Source organism: Natrix helvetica (assembly GCF_964273705.1).
Source record: "Natrix helvetica genome assembly, chromosome: 3".
In the NCBI taxonomy this organism is placed as follows: domain Eukaryota; kingdom Metazoa; phylum Chordata; class Lepidosauria; order Squamata; family Natricidae; genus Natrix; species Natrix helvetica.
Genome location: NC_138549.1, coordinates 98,733,737 through 98,761,503, shown reverse-complemented (window position 1 = coordinate 98,761,503; position 27,767 = coordinate 98,733,737). Strand labels below are relative to the sequence as shown.

General features: G+C 39.1%; 1 protein-coding gene across 1 annotated transcript in view; it reads right to left on the bottom strand.

Annotated features, from left to right (window-relative positions):
- ERICH3 (glutamate rich 3) overlaps nt 1–22,916 on the bottom strand; it is an 86,429-nt gene extending 63,513 nt beyond the window's left edge. The window contains exons 1-3 of the mRNA XM_081949159.1: nt 22,726–22,916; nt 13,238–13,331; nt 3,503–3,628 (exon numbers count right to left, since the gene is read on the bottom strand). Of these exons, the coding sequence (XP_081805285.1) occupies nt 3,503–3,628; nt 13,238–13,331; nt 22,726–22,745 (240 nt within the window). The 5' untranslated portion in view covers nt 22,746–22,916. The remainder of the gene's footprint in view (nt 1–3,502; nt 3,629–13,237; nt 13,332–22,725) is intronic.
- Between the last annotated feature and the right edge of the window lie 4,851 nt (nt 22,917–27,767).

Sequence of the window (27,767 nt, the reverse complement as noted above, 5' to 3'; positions counted from 1 at the left end):
AATGTTTATTATTGAACTGTCTTAACTTTAATGTTTCTGAAACATTTTACCTTAATCCTGAATAAGACCTTGCTTAGTCTCTTGTATATCAAGAAATCTAAGTATTAGAACTAGATTTTGTCCCAAGACTCTTATCCCTGAGATAGGACACTTGTCCCTGCTGGGTCCTTCTCCCATTTCTAGCAAATTTAGGGCTTGCTGTGTTTTTTGCATGGTACTTTGAAGAATAACAAACTGAAAATAAAACATGGGTGCTCTCCTTTTACATGCTCCCAGGAACACTAACAGAATATACAACAAGACCCAAACAAGCTGTACTATTCAGGAGACAAATGCAGTGATCTTAAGTAGACCCAGGGATGGGAATCAGCCAGTTCGGACCGGTTCGGGTGAACCGGATGCTAATTTTACATCTGGTTCACTGAACCAGGAGTTGAAAAGACTGGCTGGCCCTGCCTACCATGCCTTACCACTCCCAGGAGTCTCCACGTGGCCCGTTCATCATGCCAGGTAAGTGCAGGGCCCACACGGAGGCTCTGGTAGGGCAAAAAATTGGCCACCTGAATGTCTGGAAATGGGTCTGTTTCCAGCCTCCGGAGGGCCTTCAAAGCCCAGGGGAGGCCATTTTTACCCTCCCAAAAGCTCAAGAAGCCATGGTGCAGGAAGCCGAGTAGGCCATGCCCTCCCCCCATGGCCACGTTCCCCAGCAACCGGGCAGAGAACCAGTTGCTAAAAATTTTCAATCCCACCCCTGAGTAACCTACTCAACTATATTTGTACAGCTTACTGTGTTGTGAAGACACATCCTTAATTAGCCCATCAAATCTAAATCTTGAATGTGAAATCACAAGCTGGCAATATGGATATATTGGCATGTGGACTTTCCTAAACATGGAATTGTTTCCTATTTGCTTTATTTTTACAAAGCAATTAGGTTTGAAAAGGTCTTCCATTTATGAATTCTTTTTAGCTTATGCACTGTAGTCACATGAAATTCCCCAGGCACAACAAGGAAGTCCCATAGAAGTGTTCCGTTGGTACTTAACTGCCTCATGAAAGAAAAAAGATCTGTCTGTAAGACTGAATAGGCAAATGTTATATATTGTGTGTGATGTATGGATGGGCCCAAGTATAGGTGATGTATTTTTGAACAAATGAGGGAGAAAACACGAGCTGGTAGTCCTGACGAGCATAGTAACATCATTTCTTTTTTCAACCACAGAAAGGAAAATGTCATCAGCAAGGCATTTGTTGAGGATTTTTTAAACAAATAAATGATAGTTATAGAGAAACAACAAAAAGGTACTGTATATGCCCAATGTAGCCCATAAAGAAGTAAAATTCTCTGATATGTGAGATGATCAAAATCTTTATGTGGTAGCCATTCATTTCCCCTACTACTTCTCATATTGGAACAAGTTTAATTTACATTCAAAATATATACTAGTTTATTTAACAAATTTCCCCAACTTGGTGCCCTTCAAATGTTATAGACTAAACTTCTACTCTCACTGGGCTTTAATGGAGATGTAATTCACTGTATCTGAAGGACCCAGACTAAGACGAGCCACTATTTTTCATTCCAGCAGAAAATGCAGAAAGAAGAATCATCATTAAAAGCCACATGAGATCTCTTATCTCTATCCCAAAGGGCTATGCCCCATCATTTCTTTTTCATAGGCCCTATTTATATTTTTCTTTTTACCCCCAAAGCTTTCCTCACTATCCTTATCTATTTAATTTTCTTATTTATCTCAGGAAAGGAAATGGGGAGAAGGGAATATTAAAAAAAAAACTATTATATTTCCAAACCAAGTCATAGCTTTCCGCTGCCATCGTTTCTCCTCCAATGCAGATTTCTGTCTGTTTAGGTATAGGAGGAAGGGTAATGGAAGTCCACAACAAAACTCTCTTTGGCAATTCCATTGGCGAACTGTTGAGAACCATTGGCTTAGATGATCCATAAGATTTCTTCAAATATTTTGGCTGTGTGAGGTGTTTCTGATGTTACCAGATGTTTGATCAGCCAGGGGGGAAAAAGTGATAGTCACTACTAAATAATCTCCATGTTTGTGCAAGTGTGTATGTATATGCACATCTGACTTAGGTGGTACCTCCTTAGAATTCCAAGATTCTAAGACAGTTGGTCTCAACTGCTGTTTTCTGTTCATTAGGGAAGTAGCACCTAGGTTTCTCAACTTTCCCAAGAACCTGTATAAAATGAATATTGACTTCTTAGCAAGGCTGAGAGACCTAAATTTCTTTACGGGGCTACCCCTGAACCATATCTCTGAGTTATAGGTGAAACCATGGGAAACAGTAGCATCACAAAGGAAATCAGAAGGTAGAAACAACTCATAGGCGGAACCAAGTTAGGTTGAGGCCTACCTCCAGCCAGGTTTCCACTTTTTGTGTGAATGAAATAGCGTCTGCTCCTTCCTGTCCTTCCTCACTCTTTATATCTATGCTTTTGTTTGTTCTTGCCAGTTTCCCATGACTTTTGGTGTTCACGTGGGTAGAAGTAAGCATTTTTCTGATGGGCTGTGACCAGTTCTTGAGTACACAGATGGGACATGACCTCCTGCTGTCTTTCCCACAGGAGATGACTGTGTGGAATCTAGTGACCAAGGGCTACTTACATTCTGAGGTCTCACCAGTAATCTGGCCAATTACAAGTCTCTTTGCTTCTTCCCTTAACTTTATTATCATCATTTATTTCTAAAACTATGGATTAGCTTTTGACAACTACTTTACCTCTCACCTAAGGCATTCTCTTAGAATTGATAACTACAGTAATAAATCTAGAATAAATGAAATTACTACGGTAATTCTCCATAATCATAGTCACTAACACATGTTAGAAGCACAGACATTCCTTAGGTTACTGAATCAATACAGATTACTTTTGAAACAAAAATTAAGCCTCACAAATGTTCTGAGAGTTAACATCAGACTTCACACAAATTGATCATCATTTTCCAGATGCTCAATCCCTTACTTAGGAGTTTACTTATCTTGCTACTTATCTTGCAGAAGATTAGAAACTTTATTGAAGATAAGAATGAAGAATCTAAACCAACAGTTGATTGCCAAGAACAAGGAATTCAAAGCTGGAAATATCTACGCCGTAATGTTTAAAAGCTCAGCTTCATCACTATCTTTCTAAGCTAATGGGCTGTTGGCTAGTCTCTTGATAGCCTTGGCACCTGGGGTATATTTTCATAATGGTTCTCTCTAGATTAGGAATTGCTGGTTCCTGCCTTGCCAACTTCATCATTTATTATTAGGACAATTCTTCTGCTCTAATGTATTCTATTGATCATTACTAACCCACAATAACTGTCAAATATGTGAAAATGGATAATTATAATATACTGATGGTTACTAAACAGTGGTGTAGTTATTCCACTAATCTTAAACACAGTTGCACCTGTAGACATTCTCAGAAATCCCGAATATATGAATATTACTTTTGTGAAAAGTAGCCATAATAAAACCATACTTCCATATCAAGAGCTTTGTGGAAAATAGCCTGAGCCAAGCATTCCCGTATATACTTCTGATGATCCTTCTTCATAGCATTTAACCGGTATTCCTTGTCTGATATTATTTTTCCACTTCTTGAGATCTGCCATGAAGAAAACAAAATATGCAGACAGGGTGTGTTAGGAAAGAGGATATAAGACTTATACAGCTTCTCACCATAAACTAAAATATTTTCATCATAATCTTAATCTTCTCTCAGGGCATGGAGATTAAAATAAGCAAAGATTACTCTATTTCTCTCCAGCAAAAAATGTGATGTTCTACATAACCAAGGTCTGGTTATATATGCATTTGGGAGGCAGGCTAGGTTCTTCTCACATAAAGCTTTGCTTGCTTTACAGCAAGTGTGGACTTTTTCATCACAGACCACATATATATCCAGAGGGATAAACTAATAGACTGTTTAGTGGGCAATGCCAATGCATGTAGTCGATAGGAATATCCTTTCTCTTCCCAACACCCTCCTTTTTCTTTCCCAAGTCTGTGGAATAGGGAGTTGAACTGGCTTTCTGGATTTAATAGTATTAGCAAAAGCACATACTTATATACCACTTCACAGTGCTTTATGGCCCTCTCTAAACGGTTTGCAAAGTCGGCATATTACCCCCACAATCTGGATCCTCGTTTTACCAACCTCAGAAGGATGGAAGGCTACACCTTAAGCCTGTCAGGATCGAACTGCTGACAGTCGGCAGAGTTATCCTGAAATACTGCATTCTAGCCACTGCACCACCACAGCTCAGTTGTTAACATGAGGCCAAGAAGCCTTTGTGACAGTGGTGAAATTCATTTTTTTTTACTACTGGTTCTGTGGGCGTGGCTTGGTGGGCGTGGCAGGGGAAGGATACTGAAAAATCTCCATTCCCACCCCACTCCAGGGGAAGGATACTGAAAAATCCCCATTTCCTCCCCACTCCTGGGGGAAGGATACTGCAAAATCTCCATTCCCACCCCATTCTAGGACCAGCCAGAGGTTGTATTTGCCTGTTCTCCAAACTACTCCAAATTTCTGCTACTGGTTCTCCAGAACCTGTCAGAACCTGCTGAATTTCACCCCTGCTTTGTGACTCATACACGTCTTATAACTATGTTAGTTATTATAAGTGAAAGGAGGATTTCAAAATCCAAATGCTAAATTGCTGGAGTTCAATTTTGGTATCCTTTTCAAAACACACATCTTTTCAAGCATTGAAGAGTTACCTTCCAATTATCAACTGGAAACATGCCCTGACACACCAGATTTATGAAGCCACTCGAGAACAAATCATGCCTGAAAAAAGTATGGAACAGCAGCCTAGTAAGAAACAGCTTAATATTAAGCTTTCTAGTTGGTGCCATTCATGGGTAGAAATGATTTAATATAACTATGCTAAAAGCCTGAGCTTTGTGCCAAGATAGCAAGTCTACATAGAACCTAATCAATCCATGTCACCAAAAGGTCTCCCATAGCATTAAAATAGGTTGCTGCTGTATTATTGATAGTGAGCCACGTTTATTAAGATGGAACAAAGCTTCAAATTCCATTAATACTTCTTCATCAGTCATTCTCAGTGTGTTAGACATCTTGAGCATAGAACAGGCTTATTTAGCTTCAAATGTCACTTGAAAATGCTAAGTGGCTCATTTGGTGGCATGATTCTCCTCTAAATGGCTTCTATTTGAATGCCTTTTGACCAAGCAGTCTACTATTCTATATTTCCAAAATTATCTATTGGATTCTTATTTTATCTTTTTTTCCTGTTTCCTATACAACAAACTGACACCCACAAAAAGTTCCATGGTTGTTTTAGTACACTAGAAAACGGCGACCCTCCTTTGAAATTTAAGATTGCCTTTGTGTAAAAGCACTTCAGAACAAAATATATAATCTGAGTGTTTGCAAGGAGATCCCACTAGATTAAATTACAACCTCAGGAACATATACTAAATAACAAATTCCATTCAACTCTGCAGGATATATTAAGTAAATATCCATCTTGGATGACTGTCAATACACCACATGATGCCTTCTCTGTTGGCACACAGAGCCTTCGCCGAGGGCATACGAGCCATTGCCCCAGCTCAGCTTCACCACACATGTATGTGTGCCTTCCACTGGCCAGTTGGTTTTTGGGTCTCTGCCTTGCAAGCATGGGGGGCGGGGCGCATGCAGGAGATGTGTGCATATGTGCAGGGGGTGAGCACAGGAGTTGTGTACACATGGGGCATCACGTGCTCATGCACAGGGGCAGGGGGTGCATGCACAAGTAGTGCGAGGGGCGCACAACCATTACATTATGGGTGTATGCGCTTTTGGCACACAACAACAAAAAAGTCAGCAATCACTGACTTAAACTATGATATGCAGTGGAAGTCAATAATTATGAGCCCACTTGGTGACAATCATGCCCTAATGAAGGTTGAAACTTAGAATTTAAGAGAGAATGAATGAATGAATGAATGAATGAATGAATGAAACTAGAGAACAATAAGAATTCATATATTGATGGCAGTTGTATATTACATTCCAGACAGTTGCATCTACAGGAAAAATAAGGAGAGTCAGACCAATGAAAGAAGCATTGTGGCACTTATAGAGAATACCCTGGTCATCTTCTATATTCATCAAAATATTTGATGTCCAAAAGGGCCGCCTTTGCAGCACAAGCTAAACTAAATTATACAGATTTCACTGACTTCAGTTAAGAGCAAAATATGAGCTTTCGGGAAAACACTATGCAACATTTTGAATTAATGCAATGCAGAAAGAAAGAAAAATATTCTCTTAAGTGAAGTGAATGGGTAATGGCAACTAGATAACAATTACAGAAGTGTATCAGTGACCAAGAATGAATGAGAACGAAAACTGTTTGGTGAGCATCTGCATTGGAGATGATGCATTTCTTTCAAACAGCTGTTAGCAGACTCTATTCATGCATGTACATGGCAAACAAATTAATATATCTAAAACATGACTGATTTGCCTATTTATAATGAAAACCTGACAGAATTATTGAAGACCAGAAGGTGCTAGAAGGTTCTAAATGTGGGACAGGGCACTTTTTGCTAGTTTTAAAAATAAAAGTAAACTGACTGCAGAAAGTGAACAATATTATAAGATAGATTATCAACTGAGTTAAATTGAAATTGAAAAGGACATAAAAGAAATCATACTAATGCATTAAATATACTATATGTGGAATGGTTTTGATAATGTTAGAATGATACTGCTTGCTAACATAAATGCATATGGAAGACCAGAGTACAGGTATTTATGGTATTTAATTGAGTACCAGAGTACTCAATTTATGGTCGGTCACTAAGTGACCATTCAAAGTTACAATGGAAAACAGAGAGAGAGAGAGAGAGAGAGGGAGGGAGGGAGGGAGGGAGGGAGGGGGAGAGAGAGAGAGAGAGAGAGAGAGAGAGAGAGAGAGAGAGAGAGAGAGAGAAGATACTTATAACCTGGTTACAAAATTCTCAGAGCTGGGCCAACCCTACAACCATTTAAGGTGTCCCATAGTCACATGATCACAATTTACAATGTTTTTGCTGAAAACTTTCCAGTTTTTGCAAAAAAAAAAACCCAAACATAGCAAATAATGCTATGGAGGCTAAAACATTTAAAGAATAGTTGCAGGAACTGGGTATGTCTAGTTTAATGAAAAGGACAAGGAGAGACATGATAGCAGTGTTCCAATATCTCAAGGGTTGCCACAAAGAAGAGGGAATCAAGCTATTCTCCAAAGCACCTGAGGGTAGGACAAGAAGCAATGGGTGGAAACTGGTCAAGGAGAGAAGCAATCTAGAACTGAGGAGAAATTTCCTGACAGTTAGAACAATTAATCAGTGGAACAGCTTGCCTCCAGAAGTTGTGAATGCCCCAACACTGGAAGTCTTTAAGAAAATGTTGGATAACTATTTGTCTGAAGTGGTGTAGGGTTTCCTGCTGAGCAGCGGGTTGGACTAGAAGACTTCCAAGGTCCCTTCCAACTCTATTACTCATTCTATTCTATTCTATTCTATTCTATTTTATTCTATTCTATTCTAATGGGTTCACTTAATAACCATGCCCTTTGCTTAACTATCACTGCAAAAAAGCTCATAAAATCATAGCATGTGTGTGATTATTCACTTTATGACTGTAATAGGCAGACTCCATTACAGTCATACGTCAAGGACTACCTGTATGTGTAATGGAGACAGGACATGAAGTAAATGAGTGCAACTTTTAGCTAACTAACAAAAAATGTGTACCATAGTCAAAGTAATGATGGGAAAATATAAGGACAAATTTGAATGGGTCTCTATATGAAGAAAGGGAGAGAAGTCCATTTGATTTTTTTCAAATATAGTAATCAATAAATTAAAAGAAATACTAGTAGTGATGATACAGATATATTGATAGGGGAATATATATACTTTTCTTTTTTCAGACCAATTTTATTAATTACTACATTTTTTTAAAAAAAGCTAATACAAAAGAAAACATAAAAGAAAAAATAAAGAAAAGAAGAAAAATAGAAAAGAAAAATAAATAATATAGAAAAGAAAAAGAAAAGAAATATATAAAGAAATGACTTTCCCTTTCATCACAAGAAGTATAATCAATTTAAGTAACTTATCACCTTCTCTAAAAATACAACAAACAATCTCTTATTCCCATATCTCATCTCTTATCTATAAATGAATCCTTAAATCCTTGTTGTTCTGTCCTGGTCAGCAGAAACTCATTAAACGTTGTCAAAGATAACAGCATATCTATTTTAACCTGAAAAGATGAAGAGAAAAATCTGAAGATGTTTAATATTCGTAGAAAGGCAGTGGACAGTGAGGAAATAATGTTAAAGGAAGTAAAAACAGTTATGTTGAAGAATGTGCTTGTGCCTACTTTGTTATATGGTAGAGTTGAATTGTCAGAAAAAACATATTGAATATAAATTGAAAATAGTAGGAACATGAGTGGCGAGTAATAAAACAAAAAGGCCACCAACATTGACATGGCAAACTGTATACCTTTATACAAACAGAAGAACAAACTCCCTTCTAGCACTGATGATGTTACCCAGTGTGGTAATGAAATGTCTGCAAGAAAACAACCAAGCTCAGAATACACCAAGGACCCCGAGCTACAAATGTTCTCTTCTATTGGTAAACCAAAAAGAGCATCAAGAAAAAAATGGGTATTGGACAAATGTGGATCAAGTATACAAGTGACCACTTCAAAACGATTTAGGTAGCTTAATTATAGACAGAGAGTGAATGACCATCAAATTGCAAACAAATATATTAAGAAAGAATGAGTCAAAAAGAAGACCAAGAAAGCCATGATTGGATCAAATTGGTGATCCACTCCTCAAAAAGAGACAGTGAGGAGTTTAAATAACAAAAGGCAAGATACGAAGCGGTGCATAGATGTGCAGGAAGCAAGACATTTTATAGATTCAGAAAGAAACAGAAAGCATAGTCAGTTATGTTAGTCTAAACTAGGTTTATTCTTTTTCTTATCTCATATCTTTTGTTTCCTTGGATTTCTAATTCATGCTTCTTTTTGTTCTTTGCCTACAGTTGTTTACTCTCAAACTAAATGCTGTCACATGACAGCTATGTATCTATGTATGTGCATAAACATGCATAGAATTCTAGGGTTCAATGCTTCATGTTCCCACTTTATAGGCTTTCTTGAATAAAATGGAAGACAAAGAGTAAAAAAAAAGAGGTTTTCTTTTCTGACATTGGAAAGTATGATCTGCTCACGGTAAGCATAGTGGATTATCAAGGGAATGGAGGAGAAATACGTTATTTCAAGATACTAAAAAAGTTAGCTCCCTATCTACAGGCATGCATACTCTTGACTGAATATTGTTGCATTACTAACACAGATGAGCAGAGCACAATTCTTGAACTAAAATTCTAACTGATTGTGATTTGGGCTTGAGGCTTTTTTCCCCCCAGAGAAAGTTAAGATCACTTAACTTTATGAACAAGCAAAAATGGCAATATAAAGCAAAAAAAAAAAAACCCAATCCTTCCACTAAGCAGAGGATTATAACATAAGGGCGAAACAGTACAAAAGAATAGATATTCCAGATGCTTCTCTTTCTGTACTTCTTCCTGCACTATTAGGCATGTAATGAAACACGGGTTTTCTAGGATGTTCAGCAACCCATTCATTAACCGTTTAAGGTCCACTGAGAGTCATAGTCTAAAGGTATATTGAGAAGCATCCTAGTCCTTTCAGAGAAGCAACTGAGTGGATTAGGATGGTATGAAAGTGCCCTCTACTGGTAGGAAGTAGATTTAGCTGGTAGGGGAGGAATATCATAAAAACAGATCAAACTAACCATCTAACAACTAATCCAGCATTCTAATCTCGAAGTGGTTGACCAAATACTTCTGGAAGCCACAAGCAGGACAGGAGTGCATTCTCATTTATGTTCCCCAGCAACCAGTGTTGACAGGCATTTTGTCACTGGTATTGAAAGGAATATAAACAGCCTCAGGATTGGATCATCTCCCATGAATTAGTTCAATTTACCAATGTGGTAGTAATGGCTAGAATGGTTGAACTGGGACTCGAAAACGTAGGTTCAAGTCTCCACTCAATCTTGTAGCTCATTGAATGATACTGACCGTAACATACTCTCGGTCTAATCTACCTCCCGGCGTAACTGTTTGGAGGATAAAAATGAGAGTGAGTTCCTTAAAAAAAGGCAGGATATAAATGAAATAAATCAATAAAGTCACCCAGGTTTGTGGCTACCATTTCATCATCCTAGAATGACGGACTTACACTATTGAAAGTTGAGGTGATTAGATTTTGGATCTGCTGAATTGAAAGCATAAGTCATTTTTCCATTCTTCTCTGGCTGCTTTAGATATTTTTCCTCTCACAGAATTGAAGGAGAAAGACATTTGTAAAATAGCCCAATTGGTCGGAGACAAAAAGAAAAAAAAAGCCAAGCTATTTGGCTTTTATGTCTGCAGGCTGAGCTCTGCGTGTCAAGGAGCATGTTCAAGAGATTGCAGGTGATTCTACATTTCTGAGACATTCTCTAATTCATCTGTTCTCCCTCCCATCTTCATCCAATATTAAATGTACAGAACTTAGTTCACTAATCCTACTCATTAAATTCAACAGGTCTAACATTGGAGTGTGAGTAAATTATCATGTTGTTAATGAGATTTGAATCGGGGGTGGGTTCCTGCCGGTTCTAACCTCTTCTATAGAAGAGGTTCCACAAATCTACAGTGCTGTTTAGAACCGGTTCCAGCTCCCTCCCCTCTTCAAAATGAAGAGTGAGAGAAGGAATTCTGGGATTTGAAGTCCACAAGTCTTAAAGCTGTCAAGTCTGAATACCCCTGGGTTTTTTTTCTAAAGGGTTAGGGGATGCAAGGGTCTTGTAACTCGACAGCTTTAAGACTTGCGTGCTTCAATGCCAGAGTTCCTGAGCCAACATGACTTGAGGAGAAATTCTGGGAGTTGAAGTCCACAAGTCTTAAAGCTGTCAAGTTTGAACACCCCTGGGGGTATTTTTCTAAAGAGTTAGGGGTGCAAGGATCTTGTAACTTGACAGCTTTAAGACTTGCGTGCTTCAAATGTCAGAGTTTCTGAGCCAACATTATGGTTGCTAAGCAAGAGCATTGTTAAGTGAGTTTCACCACATTTTACAAGTTGGCCACACCCACCCAGTCACATGACTGTCAAGCCACTCCCACTCAATCACATAGCTGGCAAGCCACTCCCACCTGGTCACATGGCCAGCAAGCCACTCCCACAAAGCAGGCCACACCTACAGAAGAGGGTCTAAAAAAATTTGAAACCCACCACTGATTGGAATACTTCATTAAAGGACATGTTTTGCACTGTCCTAACGTTACTCTGTTTGGGGAAGACATAATTTACAATCATTAATTTATTTTTGAAATGCAGTTTAATGTTTTTGTATGTATATGTTCTTTTGAACTGCATATTTGCAACATGGGAATTGACAGCTGGACAGCAGAAATGGATTCTCTGTGCCCTTATTAATGCCAAGAGTTTAGTTCTTCAACATTAGAAAGATAAATTTATAGCCCCAATTATTCAGTCGATTGAAGCTGATGTTACTTTCACCCTATGAATGAATTGCCTATAGTCATAGATTACACATGGACGATTACAAAGAATTGTAAAACAATTCTATTGAAACGGTTACATAAAGAATTTTATATGTATGTATGAGAAACTCTTATAAACACAATTTATCTTGCATTGTTTTTACTTTTGTTTTATTGAAAGTTTTCTCGGTCTTTTCTCTGTGTTCTGTTTTATTAAATAAATAAAGCAAAAGCAAATATATAATACTGGAGTAAACATCATTTCTATTAGTTGTTCCTGTTCCATAGTACATAACTACATAACTACATAACGACAGTTGAAATATTTGGATCTAACATCTCTGTTTTTCAATAGACTCACTTATCCTCCATTTTGACACAAAGACAGCACCTGCCAATGACAGTATGTGTGTTTTAAAGATGGGCAGAGGCAGGTTAGACTGTTTTTGGTCAGATGAGATTTCCAGGTGATTGTTACTTCTTTCCATCACAGGAATAAGGGACAGAGCAGGGACATGATGACACATGTATATTTTGGTATAACTGTGACTTATATACTTGTATCACATTTCATGACATGATGTAAATGATGAAAATTATGAAAGTGTCATCCATACAATGACATGATGTCCACATTGTAATTTGATGTTATTTGATGATGTGACTTATAACAGACATCTATGGATACAAGCTGTTGTGCGAGAAACAGACTGTACCCCAAAATTAAATGTGACATCAGAGCCCAATATGACATCAGACTGCTTTCTCAGAGGTGGGGATTATTCTTAGGAATACTGAAATTATTGTAGTTGTATTCTTCTAATAGAAATAATGGGTAACAGCAATACCAGTGATAGAATCTCTAGGTTTCTATTCTGCTTCCAAAGTTACTCAGAATTTAACTCCAATTAAAATAACCTTGCAAACAATCAGTTGAAGAGTTATTTGCCCACCTCAGCTCTTTCTTAGGCCTTTTCAAGTTCCCGCTATCTCAGATAACACTATGGTGACTCATCTTACAGCTCAGGTAAATAGTATACATACATATATACAAAGGTACATATTCTTACCTTGGTGAAAATATGTGAGAATTTCCATACAGCACAATCTTATGGATGCTTACTCAGAAGTAAGTCCCACAAAATTCAGTTGGACACTCCTTAAAAAATGAACTTAGGGCTACAGGCTTCATATATATTGGTTACTATATTATGCTGTCACCTTAATTGGTAACTTTGGGTGCTGTCACAATGATTTATGACAACTGTAATAAAAGTGCATTGGCATGCATTTTCAATGCAGGCAAGGCCTCAGGTCTGTTTTGGCTAGATTTGATTAAAATAACAAGTGTATTTTAATAAATTTAAGAGAAGAGGCGAGGAAAATAGGAACAATCTTCGGTCATGGCCGAATTATAGTTTTGGACAAAGGACTTTAGTTCAAATGATTATACGGCTAGCCCTTTGGATAATGCAGAGCCACTCATTTTCTCTTAGTCTAACCAATTTCGCAAGGTGTAAGAGTGGAGGGAATCTTGTCTGTCTTCTTAAACTCCTTAAAAGAAAGCTGGCAAGATAAATCTAGAGAAACGAAGAAGTATTTGCATACCTACCAGTCCTGACCTCCGCAGATGGCGTCTTATCCTGGTGTTGCTGAAATAGCCTGCAAGATGCTTGTCTGTTAAGCTGTTGTAATTTGCAAGGAATCTGAAATGAACATAGCAGCAGAATATGAGAATAGAGGGTTTTTAAAAAATATAATAATAGAAAGTTAAGGGATCCACAATAGCATAGATGTTGAAATCTCCCCCCTCCCCCCCGAATTACGAGTGGCTCTGCCCAAGCCTAGAACCCAGCTAAACTGAAGTATACGTTCAGCCATCTATAATTTACCAATGTGCTGGATAGAAAATACGAGAATCAAAGTCTCTTCTGTCTAATAGGGGTTAGGCTAGGAAAGGTCCTATATAATTTGGTGAGGCTATAAATACTCCTGCATTGGCTATTAGTTATTTCCAGCTTAGCCTGTTAGCTGTAAATTTTGTGTGTGTGGAGGGTGGGGAATAGTTACAGTAGTAGCAATAATTTATAGCTAATATTTAAAACAGCTACAATGACTGAGTGTAAACTCTCTTATGTCCATATGTAGCACATTTAAAACCATGTATTTACCATATATTCCTGTTTTCTGTGCTCCACAATGATAAAGGGGCGGGAGGGGGGGGGAGATTAAAGAAGTACCTCTTTTAGAGATCAAGGCAACCAAGAAGATACTAGCACATCATAATAGTATGACAAACTCCTCAATAGACTGAGTCATCATTTTTTTCTGCTCTATTATTCTGCATTAATCCTATGCCTTTGAAACTAGATTACATCCTATCAGGATATTTAGTTTTAATAAACAAAAAGCACTCTGATGGTGAGAGGCAAAAAAAAAAAAGAATAAACTATTCCCTTTATAAAAACATTGACAAAGGCAAAAGAATTACAGGAAGTTTATTTATGGTTTCACAATAATCCCACAGGTAGCCTACACAAGATAAATTAAACTTTAAACACATAATTTAGTTTGCTGTGTTATGCCTGGTGATTAAACACGGGTGCTATAGCAACTGTTTTATGTTACTTTCTTTATCCTGTTGTTTGCATTTGCATCTGAAACTGCCAGATTACAGTAATTATACCAAATATTGATTTAGTGTGCTTTGCTGGCTCTGGTGTTCTGCATGAATTTGGGAGGGGGCGGTGGAATACTTCACCCAATATTCTTTTACTTACTTCCTTCTCAGTATTTCATGGCCTACCTAACGTTAAAATACAGGAGATTTATCCACTGTGATTCCACATTAGCTACTCTAAAAAAGGAAAGAATAAGACAAACAAGCACTCAAGGTTTCATTCTTTGCATTGAAAAGACTAGTTACAAAACACAAAAATTGCTTCTTTGGTGTACTAACTCCTGTAGTCTTAATCGTCCTAATTCAGAGTTTTAGAGAAAGAGGAAAATGGAGACATTAGTGTGTGTCAAAGAAAGACAGGAAGGAAGTGTTGCTGAAATAGAAAACTGTTTTGCTTTGGGTTTTTTTTAGAAGATACGTATCTTCTAAAAAGGCACCATGAAAATAGTTCTTATAATCCCCTAAATTTCTTGTTTGATTGTTACCATTGAGCAGCAGTTCACATTCAGAGAGTGAACAACCTGTATAGAGTTAAAAGGAGGAGTATCAGAGAGCCAAAGGATATGTTATGGATTTGTGGAAAAAGATTTTGGTAAAGGCAGCTTTGCTAAACTAAACCGGGAATTCTGGGAGTTTAAACTAGACATTACAGCAGAGCAGTAATGCTGCTCTGAAAGCATAATGAGGAACAGTCTTGGAAACTAAGTAAAAGACGGATATTATTGCTGTCTAACCACAATCTAGTTCATGTTTGATTCTTAGGGAGAAGCAAGGTCAGGTCCTGGATATTTATACTGGAAAGTAATAATGCACTTCAGAAAAATGAGGGCACAGGAGTCAGTGGCCTTATGGTTGGTGAAGACCATAAGTTATCTTTGAGCATGAAAGAAAATGAAAATAATCCTGGCTGTTGACATACTGCGAGTACAAACTGAATGGAGATATGGAAAATAAAAAATAAAAAAGATTGTGAAGATGATACCAAGGTAATCTGAGGCTGCAGATTCTTCAGGATTATGAAAAACAAACTAGCCATTTACAGTACTCCTGTGAGCCAGCTGCTCAACATATTTGCACATCTCCTCCTCTCCACAGAAGTGTTTCATTTTTAAATTAATCATGGAAAAACAGGCATTGACAGTTTGGTTTTGGTTCTTTGAAGCCACCTAAAAATTATTTTTCCCCCTAGAAGCCATCAGAGTTAATACTTCGCTGTCTTTTCAAGATCACCAAAATGTCAATAAAATCCAAGAGAAAAACCGGACATGTACAAAGATCTACTGACCTAACTCATCTGCAACACAAGACTTCTAGCTTTGGTGGATCTAATCAGCTTTGGTGATCTAATCAGACCTGGCATTCAGCCCCTTTTTTTCAAAAATAAAGTAGTGAGGTAGCACAGTTCATAGGAGAGCTTAACTCCTCAAACCAAATTAGCTTTTCTGCCATTCAGGAATTCCAATACAATGGCAGATAGTATGACATCACTTGCTGCCTGCCTAGATATAGTTTCCACCAACGTAATGAATTGTATACCATTCACTCAAACATGTACAAATTATTGAAAACCTAGGCTAGGCTTTCTTTTATAAATGCTAATAGCAAATTATTGTACAGGTATAATGTTGACACTGCTGGAAAGAACAGAAGGCAGTAACCCTCTTCCTAGTTACCTATTCCTGACCACAAATGGAACACTACTTGTTACCACAAACTTACTGATCATACCTGAAGATATAAGTGAATGAAAACATCTGAGTCGAGGGAACATGTGAAGAAATGTACTATGAAGGAACATGCTAGTCCAAGTCAAAAGCCCCTTTCAATTCAATCTGCCTACCAAAGGGGAAAAATGGTCTTCTTAATCATTATGGTTCAAGGCCAGGCTGTTTGACTCTGAAGGCAGTTTGACATCAATATGATTAGGAGCCATAGTTTCATCCTTCAATCAATCTATCTACACAATCAAAAGCTGTCAGAAGTGATACCCATCACTTCATCAAATATTAGTGAATTCCAGAGTTTATCTATCCTCTATGGCAGGGGTGTCAAACTCAAGGCCCGGGGGCCAATCCGGTCAATGGGGTCCTTAGATGTGGTCCATGGTGCTGTTCTGGAAACAGCAAAGGACTGTCCCGTGGTCCTTCTGTCAGTAAAAATGAAGCTCGGGAAGGCCACCCTCCCAAGCACCATTTTCTCTGGCAGAGGGTTTCAGCAGCTCATCACAATTGAAAATGGAGCTCGGGAGCCCATTTTCATTGGCAGAACGTTCAGGTCACCACAGGTACCCCCGACACAAGTAACGTCAAGCTGGCATGCCCACCCTGGCCCTACGAGGTCAAACACAACCCTGATGCAGCCCTCAAATGAAATAGAGTTTGATACCCCTGCTCTATGGGAAGAAATCCTACCATTTTCTGGCTATGAGCTTTCTGCCATTCAGCGTGTTAGATAATTCAGGTATGTGTATTATGAATAATTCCCCAAAGTATAAGTGTGGCTTTATATTTTGGGGCAACTAACAAGAGAAGGCTTTTAAACATGTATTTTAAAAATATAAACTCGCCTTGTTTTTGTGTTAAATTTATTATTTTATACACTTTATACATTTAAAGTAGAAACAGTATGCTCTGTCCCATAATTGGGTAGACCAGGTTGCCCTGATTAAAAACACATAAACTCACCTTAGCTACTCAACATTGTCTCAGTGTAGCTAGAAAACACTCTTCTTTAGGATATGTACCAAGTGACTGCATGGACAACATGACTCAGTGGAGGCAAGAGAAATATTAGTCATCTGTAGGATACTTTTTTCTTTCTTTGGAAAAGGGTGGGCACTGAGACTAATTAACTTACACAGTCTTCAATTCTAAAAGGTGGCATGAAGTGTTACAACCAGTGTTTGAAAAAGGGTCGCAGAACTCCATAGAAGTCACCTGACAAAACTAAACATCCAAAGTACATGACCCTAAGGTAGACACATATAGATCTCTAAAATTTCTTAGTGTCCATCAGTCTACTCATGTGCTTGTGCAGTGTGCTGATTAAACTACACTCCTCTCAAGTATGGTATCTGTATTGACGTGTCTTCCGCTGTTTGAGTTCCAAATTCCAACACTCCCATATTTATTGTAACCATAGTCGATTACGGACCCTATATTAATTACAAATGGCTCTTTTCTACTATTTTTTTCAGTTACAAAATTAAACACCTAAACAAATCTTTCAAGGACATTTAGCAGGTACACTTCTGACCCTGAATCTTTCACATTGTAAGCAACTAAATATGCTTACATATATTAGGACTAAAAGAGAAAAATCAAAATCAAAAGTTACTATTGAAAGAGACATTTTGAAAAATCCCATGAGCTAGCAAATGTCTGATCTTAGGTGATAATACACTTATATCTATTGATTTTTCTTTTTGATAAAAAAAATAGTTTTACCAGCAGCTGATTGGTATAAAAAAAGAAGTCAATGGCTTGCAAAACTATGCCGTTAGGTTAGGCCGGGGTGTCAAACTCGATGTCATTGGGGGTCAGGGTGGTCGGGGTGGGTGTGGCCAACTTGACATCACTCATGCCGGGGATATCTGTGGTGGCCCAAACGTTGTGCCAGTGAAAACAGTCTCCAGAGCTCCATTTTCAGCTGCGACAGTCTCCTGCAGCATTCCCCCCTCCCCGAGCTCTGTTTTCGCTGGCAGAGGCACCGCTGGCCAGTCCTTTACTGTTTTTAGAGTGGCCCCATGGGTCATATCTAAGCACCCTGCCGGCCGGATCCAGCCCCTTGAGTTAGACACTCCTGGGTTAGGCTATTCTTGAAAAGCTTCAGTTAATACCTCCCTTTTCAGCCATTATCCTTCTTCTTGAAAAACCCAGATCATGAATCATTTTTTCTTTTGTTATGCATTTTAAACTATGTCTATTGTTCCTGGCCTAAAATTATGAGTAAAATACAAGAGTACAATTTTTAATCTTATTTTATGACATAGGCCAAGGAAGCTGCTCAAAATCGTTGACAAATGAAATGGCATGTAAGAATAGTAAATAAAATATTTCATGTAGAGAGAGAAAAAAACCTGTCCAGAAATAGCAATGGGTTAAAAATGAGGGAAGTAGGTGAAAGCCACAAAAATTATATGGTGTTGATTGCTAACAGGATAGAATTAAAAATCTTGCTATTGCATTTGTTTTAAAGGGTTTAAGGCCAGCCTCTCTCATTACAACCTTCTTAAGATCTACAGGACAGGTCTCTTTGGAGGTGCCTCTGTTAGCAAAAGACTGGTCTTTGTGATATGAATTAAAAGGTCCTCCCTTGTGTTGCTTCTGGGTAATGGAATGCACTCAAAGCTGGGTGTGTTTAGTTCTCGCACAGTTAGTGAAAAACAAATATGACCACTGCAAAACTAAAGAGCAGATGGAAACAGGCCAACATATGCAAAATCGGGGGGCAAGAATGTACCCGCCATGAGGCATAAAGAAAAATAAAATGCAAAAGAGCTTTGTTTCTATAGGCTGGTTTTTGAATGACAGCAGGTGCTGTCTTTGTTGTTGTTGTTGTTGTTGTTGTTGTTGTTGTTGTTGTTATGTTTTCTAATTCTTATAACTTGTACGGGAGCCTTCTGTAGCTGCCCAGAGTCCTTAATTTGAGATAGATAGCTTTTGGGATTCTTGTGATCTGGCAGTTTTGCTTGGTTCAGTGAAACCAGTCGTGGTGTTTGGCTCCCACGAAGTGATTAGAAAAAGCCACGTCTTTTTAGCCAGGATTTTAATAATTAAAGATTTTTAGAATGAAGGTTATCGTTAATTTGAATTGTGGGGTTTGTTTGTTTTTTTAGTTTTCTCTTTGTGTTTTCTAAGTTTGATCAGTTTCCATGAATATTTATCAGAATAAGAAGGTAGAGGAATCAGTTGGATATAACGGATGAAATAGAAGAAAAATATGCATCAGGAAATAATATGGCGATATTGTGAATAAGATACATTAGTATGGTTTTTAATCTTTTCTTATAACATAAGGCCAAGGAAGCTGCTCAGAATCACTGACAATTGAAATGGCACGTAGTTCAGTCAATAAAACATTTCATGTAGGAAGAAAAAAACTGAACTAAATGCCAGTTTCTGGGGAGGAAAAAAAAATATCATAAAACATCAGTCCTGTGATCATGGGGTACTGCAAACAGTCATAAATGAGCACCAGGTCAGAGCACCCAAAATGCAATCATGTAACTGTAAGGGAGGCCTGGATGTTGTAACTTCAGAACTGGGTCATAAAGAGTTTTGGAGAATCCATTCTAACTTTGACCAGTTATTAAACATAACTCAAGGGTTACCTATATTCATAAAGCAGGTTCACGAGTTTAGGATCAGTTTTGTTTGCAGTAAAAACATCAAAAATACCTTCCCTCAACAATTTGAAATCTTTATGTCCTATTTTTAAAAAATGCTTTTGAAATGTCCATGTTCCATTTGCAAATGTTTTTTTCAATAGTTCTTTGAGATATGAAATTCCTAACATAGAAAAAGGGCACCAGGATGTTGATGAATATATTATCTTCCAGAGACAAAACTGACAGGGTATTTGCAATGCAACCTCTGTGAAGTTATTACTCTGCCTAAAATAAAAAGTCAACGTGACAGAGGTGCTAATTAGTTAATCTGAACTAAATTTCAAGGTAGGCTGGAAAAGATCCTGGAAGATGGAGAAGTTAAAAGGGCAAGAACATAGACATTTGGTGATTAAAGAAAGTTGGCAATTATAAATAGGATGACGGTAAGAACTGGTAGAAGCGTAGTTAGAAGACAGGTGTGAAGGAAGAAGGAACAAGGAAAAGGAGGCACAGAGAAATTAATGAGAAGGTACTGAACAAATATTGCTGTGGTTACAGTCAGGAGATATTGCAGTAAGAAGGAAATAGAAATGCTAGCAGGATGATCTGAGAAGGGGAAAGGGCCAGTAGATGGAGAAAACAATGGCTGGAGGCAATCACGATAATGAGAGGAAAAACCAAGGTAGCCTACAGAAACTCTCCTACAAGGTTGCAAGGTCTCAGAAGTTTCCCCAAGCCACTGAGATGCCAAAGGAGTGAGACTCAAGATGAGGCATACAAAAAGTAACCGTTTTTTATTTATGCCCAAAGTAAAAAGACTGGGTGAATACTATGTATATCCAAAACATACAGACCAAATGCATGTAAGGAATAGTCATACCCTTGCGAGAGTAGCTCAGAGTATTATATACATTTTACCTTGTTAGAAACAAAGTTTACCCAATCAGAGAAAAAAAGTTCATTACCAACGTGGTCTTTAAAGCGTTCTTTGTTCAGTTCCCTGTCTCTGTCCACTTTATCAATGAAGCTTTCCTATAGCCTTGTGTAGGGACGGTTTCCCTCCCTGGTCAAGTTGTTTATTCAGCCCAATGATTTCAGGATTCAGAATCTATGAGGCAGAAAACTCCCTACTCTGGTTCCTTTATCTGTGGGGCCTGATATTCCTGGGTAATGGTTTCTTCTATATTTTCAAGGATGTGCCTAACTTTGAAGCCAACAACAGAAGTGAGACACAGAATTGGATAACAAACTCTGCAGTAATGCCAATCAGTATCCAGACTACAATAAGCTAGAATTAGTTCCTAACAACTATTTTCTCACTGTATACAATAATATGAGAAGTTAGTAACAAAGCTTAATTCCTAATAAATGATTTGTGGCAGCATATCATATCAGAAGCAAACAGCAAAATATTGGTTTGATCACTATGCTCCTTCAAGGTCAAAACAAGCAATCCCCAGCAATGTCAACAGCAAAGAAAGACCTACCTAGGAGTACACTTCCACTTCCCCAGCTTAGTGTATTGGGACTACAATTTCTATCATTGCTATTCACTGTGGCTTATGGCCATTTTGATTGAGAACTGTAATCCAGATTCATGGGGCTATCCATCATATTGAGCAAGACTGATATATGCATGTAAGGATTATTTATGTTTAGTAATAATTACATAGGAGGACAATTTTGCCCTGTTGCGATTATTGCTTCTTGCTGCATCAGTCCTGACAATTGCTTCTATGATGCATTATTTTTCTGCATGGATGTAGTTTTTATATGAGGGAGTATTTTTTAAAAAAAAAAAATCGGTGCTCTGCTGCAGTCTGAAAGAGATAAGACTTGTACAGAAAAATGACGGATCCTATGCTAATTTTTTTTCCATTCATGAAAACACAAATGTTTTACTCTCCCTTTGTATATTTGTGTATACATGCACTGATGCATTTCATGAGAATGGCTGTTTATGACTGATCCATATCTAGTGTTACAATATAAATGGCTTGAAAACTAGGGATTGATAAATCTAAATAAATGCAATTTTGATTTAGTGCACAATGTGGATCGTGCTATTATTTTTCAGTGGCATATTTGATTTAACTGCTAAGACAGAGAGGTGGGCACACACACACACACACACACACACACACTTTTTCATGATGAAATTCAGACTTTCTAGCCATCAGCACTTGGTTAGTTGTGAATGTATTAAAGTTGCTTCATATTTCCTTAAAATTTGATTTTGCAATCCCTCACGAATTAATTAGAAAACTTTCAGTGTTACTATGAACATTCAACATCAAGGTTATTAACTTTCTAATGCATAAAACTTACAATAATTTAAGTTGGCTGCCTTTAGGTTTTGTATTAATTTAATTTTCTTTGTTTTTCCCCTTCAGAAAGGTAAGAAATAGAAGGGATTGTATTAACTACAGCAGGACAAGTTTTGCAATAGGACCAGCTCATGAGCTGTTCACCTACTTTCTTTAAAAAATGCTTACTATGGTTCATTAAACAAACGAAAACTTCATCAGAGCAAGGGGATTTAGATTAGATTTTTTTTTCTCTCCTTGCTTGAAAGACTCCATTGACGAACTAGCAGGAGCTGCCAAATCTATATTCCAACAGGTTGTGCAAAATAAAGAATGTAACCATTTCATTCTGAGATGCAATTTTTGCAAATTAAAATTATTTCTCCATGCTCCCTGCCACTCCATTATGCCTGAAGAAGATGGATGAGCTTCAGCCTAGTCGAAAACCCTATGGTGTCCCAAACATCATACGCTAAACAGCATCTCCTTAATGTGGGATTGAGGGCGGGGGGGGGGGCACCTACAACTCAAGCTGTTGAAGTGACCTGTGTCATCCACAGCCTGTTCACTTTGTAAAGAAATGGCATTTCAGTAACTGGGGAGAAAAGGCTTCTGATCACCGAGGCACAGACAGAAAAAAAGGGTGGGTTTTTTTTTCCCCTTTCGGAAAATGAATTCATAACCCAGCAGCTCAGGAGACAAGATAGGCTGACAGCAATCCAAAGAGATGATTTTGATCTCATCCCACCCACCTTCACCCAAGTATTTGGAAGCTTCTCACTTACCCAGAATGGGGATGATTCATGCTTACAGAATAGGTCTTTTTGGTGTGGGGAGGATGCACTGGAAACCCAAAGGGCAGCTTTGGGGCGCTAACAAGCTGGATGCTTTTTTAAAAGAGAACCTTCATTCTCAGCACCTGGAGGCTGCGCTGCTTCGCCTCGCCCGGCGCCAGCCAGAGCCCGCACCCAACTGATGCCCTGGAGGGGGGGGGAACCCGCACCTCACCTCGCCCCCACCCACCCACCCCCCTCCAGCCTCCTGCATCAACGCAGGTCTTCGCGTTGCTAAGGGAGGACCACGTGGTGATGCTTTGAAGGAGGTGGGCGCAAAGGTCTCCCTTGACCCAATGAATTGGGAGACTGCGCGGGCTCTCCGCGCTGATAGGGGAAGCCGAGCTGCCAGTTTCTGCCAGTTGTCAGTTCCCCGGGCTCCTGTAACCCGACGCTGATTAGTATACGGGGGGAGAGAGAGAGAGAAGCAGAAGCGAAGTGCTTGCGCTGTCCTTGCCCAATGTTCCAACTTGACTTAGAGCAAATACCTAGGGGTTCTATGCTCAAACGTGACTGCTGATGGTGTTAGGAGTCTCCCCCCTCCCACTCCCTAAAGATGGGGATTATTTAGGGTCCCCACGGAAGGATCAGGCCCGGCGTGTCATCAAGAGCTTGACTCTTCTAAACTCAGATCCCTGAAATCTGCGAGGAAGTGACTACTTGCAGGGTGCAGCTTCCACAGTCGCAGAGGTAGGCGCCTGCCTCCAAGGTATTTGCATCCTCCCTCCCCCCCCAAAAAGGCTACAGAGTGCAATAAAGAGGCTGGAAAGAAAGGATACAAAGGAGAAACGCTGCATGCATTTAAAAGTCCGTAAACGGACCAGAGAAAATCCCAAGCACACCTTTATTCCGACGCTATTCTTTCACCTGCCTTACTTTTAAAATACACTGTGTGACCAATTTGAGTATTTTCTCCTTCAAGGTAATGTTTCAGTGCTGAGCCCGCTTAGCTTAGTTAAAAGGGGGGGGAGCATTTGTAGAAAGGCACATAGTTGAGATGGATAGAATCGCACCCAGGTTAGAGGCTTCCCTTTCTGCTCATGGTCCTAGAACTAGAAGTGTCAGATGAATCAAGAGAGAATAAAGTAATTGTTTCTTGTCACTGAATATGCTGGCTGATCTTGCAAAATTAAACAGAGTTGAGTTCCATTAATACTGGGATGGGAGACCACTAGGAAATCTTAGGGCTATAGGCCGGACAAAGCAATAAAAAATAAAAAAACCTCCATAAGGAGAAGAAAAAATTGTTCTATAGTGATCTCAAGAAAACAACTGGGATTGGCATTTGGAGGTTCCATCTAGAGAGTACTTAAAAGGGGCCTTTGTTTAATATATATGTAGCAATGGCTACATACTTTGATGATTTTCCAAACAATAAAGCATATTCATGATGAGACTTCTACCTATTGTTACTCCCGATAATTAAACAAAATGTTCACAGACTGTGTACTATGAATGCCAGGGACTGAAGAACGACACCAGCATCCTTATAGGCTTCTTGAAGGTGTCTAGTTAGCTCTCTAGTATGACGTAGTAAGTAATTAACTGTTGGACTGGGGGAATCAGGGTTCAAGTCCAACCTCAGCCACTGGAATTCACTGAGTGATTTTGGACTGGTCACCTCTTGACATAACTCAGCTGAGCAGACACACACATATATATACAGGGAATCCTTGTTTACTGACTGCCTCATGAAGTGATTGTTCAAACAATGGTGTTTCCTTCCCACAACAATTAATCCTAGACATATGATCACAATTGAACCCCAAATTGCCACATTTTCTGACCTTCCTTGCCACAGTTGTTAAGTGAATCACTGCAATTGTTAAGTTAGTAACACGGTTATTCGGTGAATCTGGCTTCCCCATTGAGTCTACTTGTCAGAAGTTCACAAAAGGTGATCACATGACCCTGGAACACTGCACTCGTCATACATGCTAGTTACCAAGTGTCCTAATTTTGATCACATAACCAAAGGGATGCTGTAAGTGTGGAAAAATGGAAAAACAGCATCCCTTTGGTTATGTGATCAAAATTAGGACACTTGGTAACTAGCATGTATGACGAGTGCAGTGTTCCAGGGTCATGTGATCACCTTTTGTGAACTTCTGACAAGTAGACTCAATGGGGAAGCCAGATTCACCGAATAACCGTGTTACTAACTTAACAATTTCAGTGATTCACTTAACAACTGTGGCAAGGAAGGTCAAAAATGGTCATAAGACACTTTTTTTCAGTGCTATTATAACATTGGTCATTAAATGAACTGTTGTCAGTTGAGAACTACTTGTATTTTGTTTATTTAATTTTACTTTGCGACCAGTCTTCACATTTACGGCCACTGCATCATCCATTGGTCATGACTGCCATTTGTGTGATTTTTCAACCAGCTTGTGTCAGCAGAGTTAATGGAGAAGGTGGAAGTAAAATTGTAAGTCGCAATCCCAATTGCTACCCAGTGACCGTGTCACTCCAATTAATGATTGAAGGGGAAGTAAGGTCATAAACCAGGAGTGTCAAACACAAGGCCCGTGGGCCAAATCCGGCCCATGGGGTGCTTAGATCTGACCCGTGGAGCCCCCCTGGAAACAGTGAAGGACCGGCCGGTGGCGCCTCTGCCAGTGAAAACAGAGCTCAGGAGGTCCACACGACCATCCCAAGTTCCATTTTCGACTGTGATGCCCGACTGCAACACTCTTACCAGCGAAAATGAAGCCTGGGAGGGCCTCACACAGGAGAGTGTCAGCAAAACAAACTACTAGCAAAAGTGGCATTTGATCACCCGAGTGACATGGAGCTGGCCACACCCACCCTGGCCTCTCGAGGTCAAACACAACCCTGATGCGACCCTCAGCGAAATTGAGTTTGTCACCCCTGTCATAAACCTATCACAGTTGTCTGATTTTTCCATTTAGCAACTACAATGCTTAGCAGCTACGTTGCCAGTCACAATTGTGGTCATCAAGAAAGGACTGCTTTGTATACTATAGGCTTTGGTTCCTCTGCTTAGCAAAAAGCAGATCTTCTCTTACAGTTTTTTTTTTTAACGGCAATTTAAAAAGATCTCTGGCAAGATTAAGTCTGGCAATTCTAGCTGTTACCTAACATGGGATATAGAGTGGACGTTTACTGTCATGCCCGTTGTAAAATCTTGACAGGGATGAACTGGGTAGGCCATAATACATGCCTACTTGAAGACCCAGGTCAAAGGAGTACGTAGTCAAGAATATAGTTCATAAAATGGACACACTGCAATTTGTCACATTGGTGAGATGTGCGGCTATATAAATTTGATAAACAAAGAGACCCCAAAAGTCTCTGATACACTTGAAATGGAGCAAGATTTCAGCTCTGCTCCTAGTTCATCATATGCAAGCCCTTTATGTAACTAAGCAAGCTGCATTTCCAGTCTGATCCACAAACACTGAAATGCCTGCTTGTTGGTATCTTATTGACAAAAGCTGCCATAGAGACTTAGTTTCAATTGCTAGAGAAGCCTGTTGGACACTAAAATCTACCGTATTTTTCACCCTATAAGACGCTCCGGAATATAAGACGCACCCAATTTTAAAGGAGGAAAATCTAGGGGAAAAAAAGATTCTGAACCAAATACTATAGTAAAATATTTTATATCAACTGTATAAAGTTAACAGCAGTTTAAGAACAATTTTATGTCAACCATGTAACACAGGGGTGTCCAAACTTTTTTCAAAGAGGGCCAGATTGGATGAAGTGAACATGCTGGAGGGCCGAACATTTTTCCGAACATTCTTTGAACAATAACAATTAAATGCAAATGAATTATTTTATGCCAAGTTAATTGCAAATGGCATACTTTTCATTTCATAACATTAAGATCAACTGACAGCTGAGTTTTCACAATGTATCCATCTTTTCCCTGAAGACTCTTGTTTAGTACATTCAGATGCTTTCTTTCCTCTTTCCCTCTTACTTGTCTATCCTTCCTTCCACCCTCCCTTCCTCCTTCCCTTCCTTCCTGCCTCCCTTCCAGTTCCCTCCTTCCTCTTTCCTCCTGCCTGCCTGCCTTCTTTCCCTCCTGCTTATCTATGCTTCCTTCCTTCCTTACACCTCCCTCCCTTCTGCCTGCCTGCCTTCTTTCCTCTTTCCCTATCCTCCTATCCTTCCTTTCTCCCTCCCTCCTTCGATCTCAGGAGCGAAAGCCTTTGAATGAAGTTTGATTGTGTCCCATCTAGCGTTCTCCACCCCCACCCCCAAATCTCTCCGGATCCGGAGAGATTTGGGGGTGGGGGTGGAGAACGCTAGATGGGACACAATCAAACTTCATTCAAAGGCTTCGATTTGATTGTGTCCCATCTAGCGTTCTCCACCCCCACCCCCAAATTTCTCCAGATCCGGAGAGATTTGGGGGTGGGGGTGGAGAACGCTAGATGGGACACAATCAAACTTCATTCAAAGGCTTCGATTTGATTGTGTCCCATCTAGCGTTCTCCACCCCCACCCCCAAACCTCTCCGGATCCGGAGAGATTTGGGGGTGGGGGTGGAGAACGCTAGATGGGACACAATCAAACTTGATTCAAAGGCTTTGGCTCCTTTTTTTTTTTTAACATTTATTTATTTATGTAACAGACATATACAGGTTATCTTATTAGGAGTAACATTTTCTCCCTCCCCTCCCCCCTCCCCCCACCCACCCCCCCATTTCCCCACCCTAACCCTCCCTAACCCAACCCCTGACTTCCCAGATAGAGTCAGAAGCATAGTTACCAGCAAATCTGAAAAACAAATATCCCAATAATAATATGCATATATCAGAATAAGAACAAGATAATACAAAAAAGACAAAAAAGGAGAAAAACCATCATAACCTCCTTTCCAAAACCATTACTACATATTTATAAAGCATTTCTCAACCAAATCCCATAGACACTTCCTTTGAACCGTACCTTAATTTTACAAAATCAATCCAGGGATACCAATCTATAGTATACTTATCGTAAGAGTGATCTTTTAG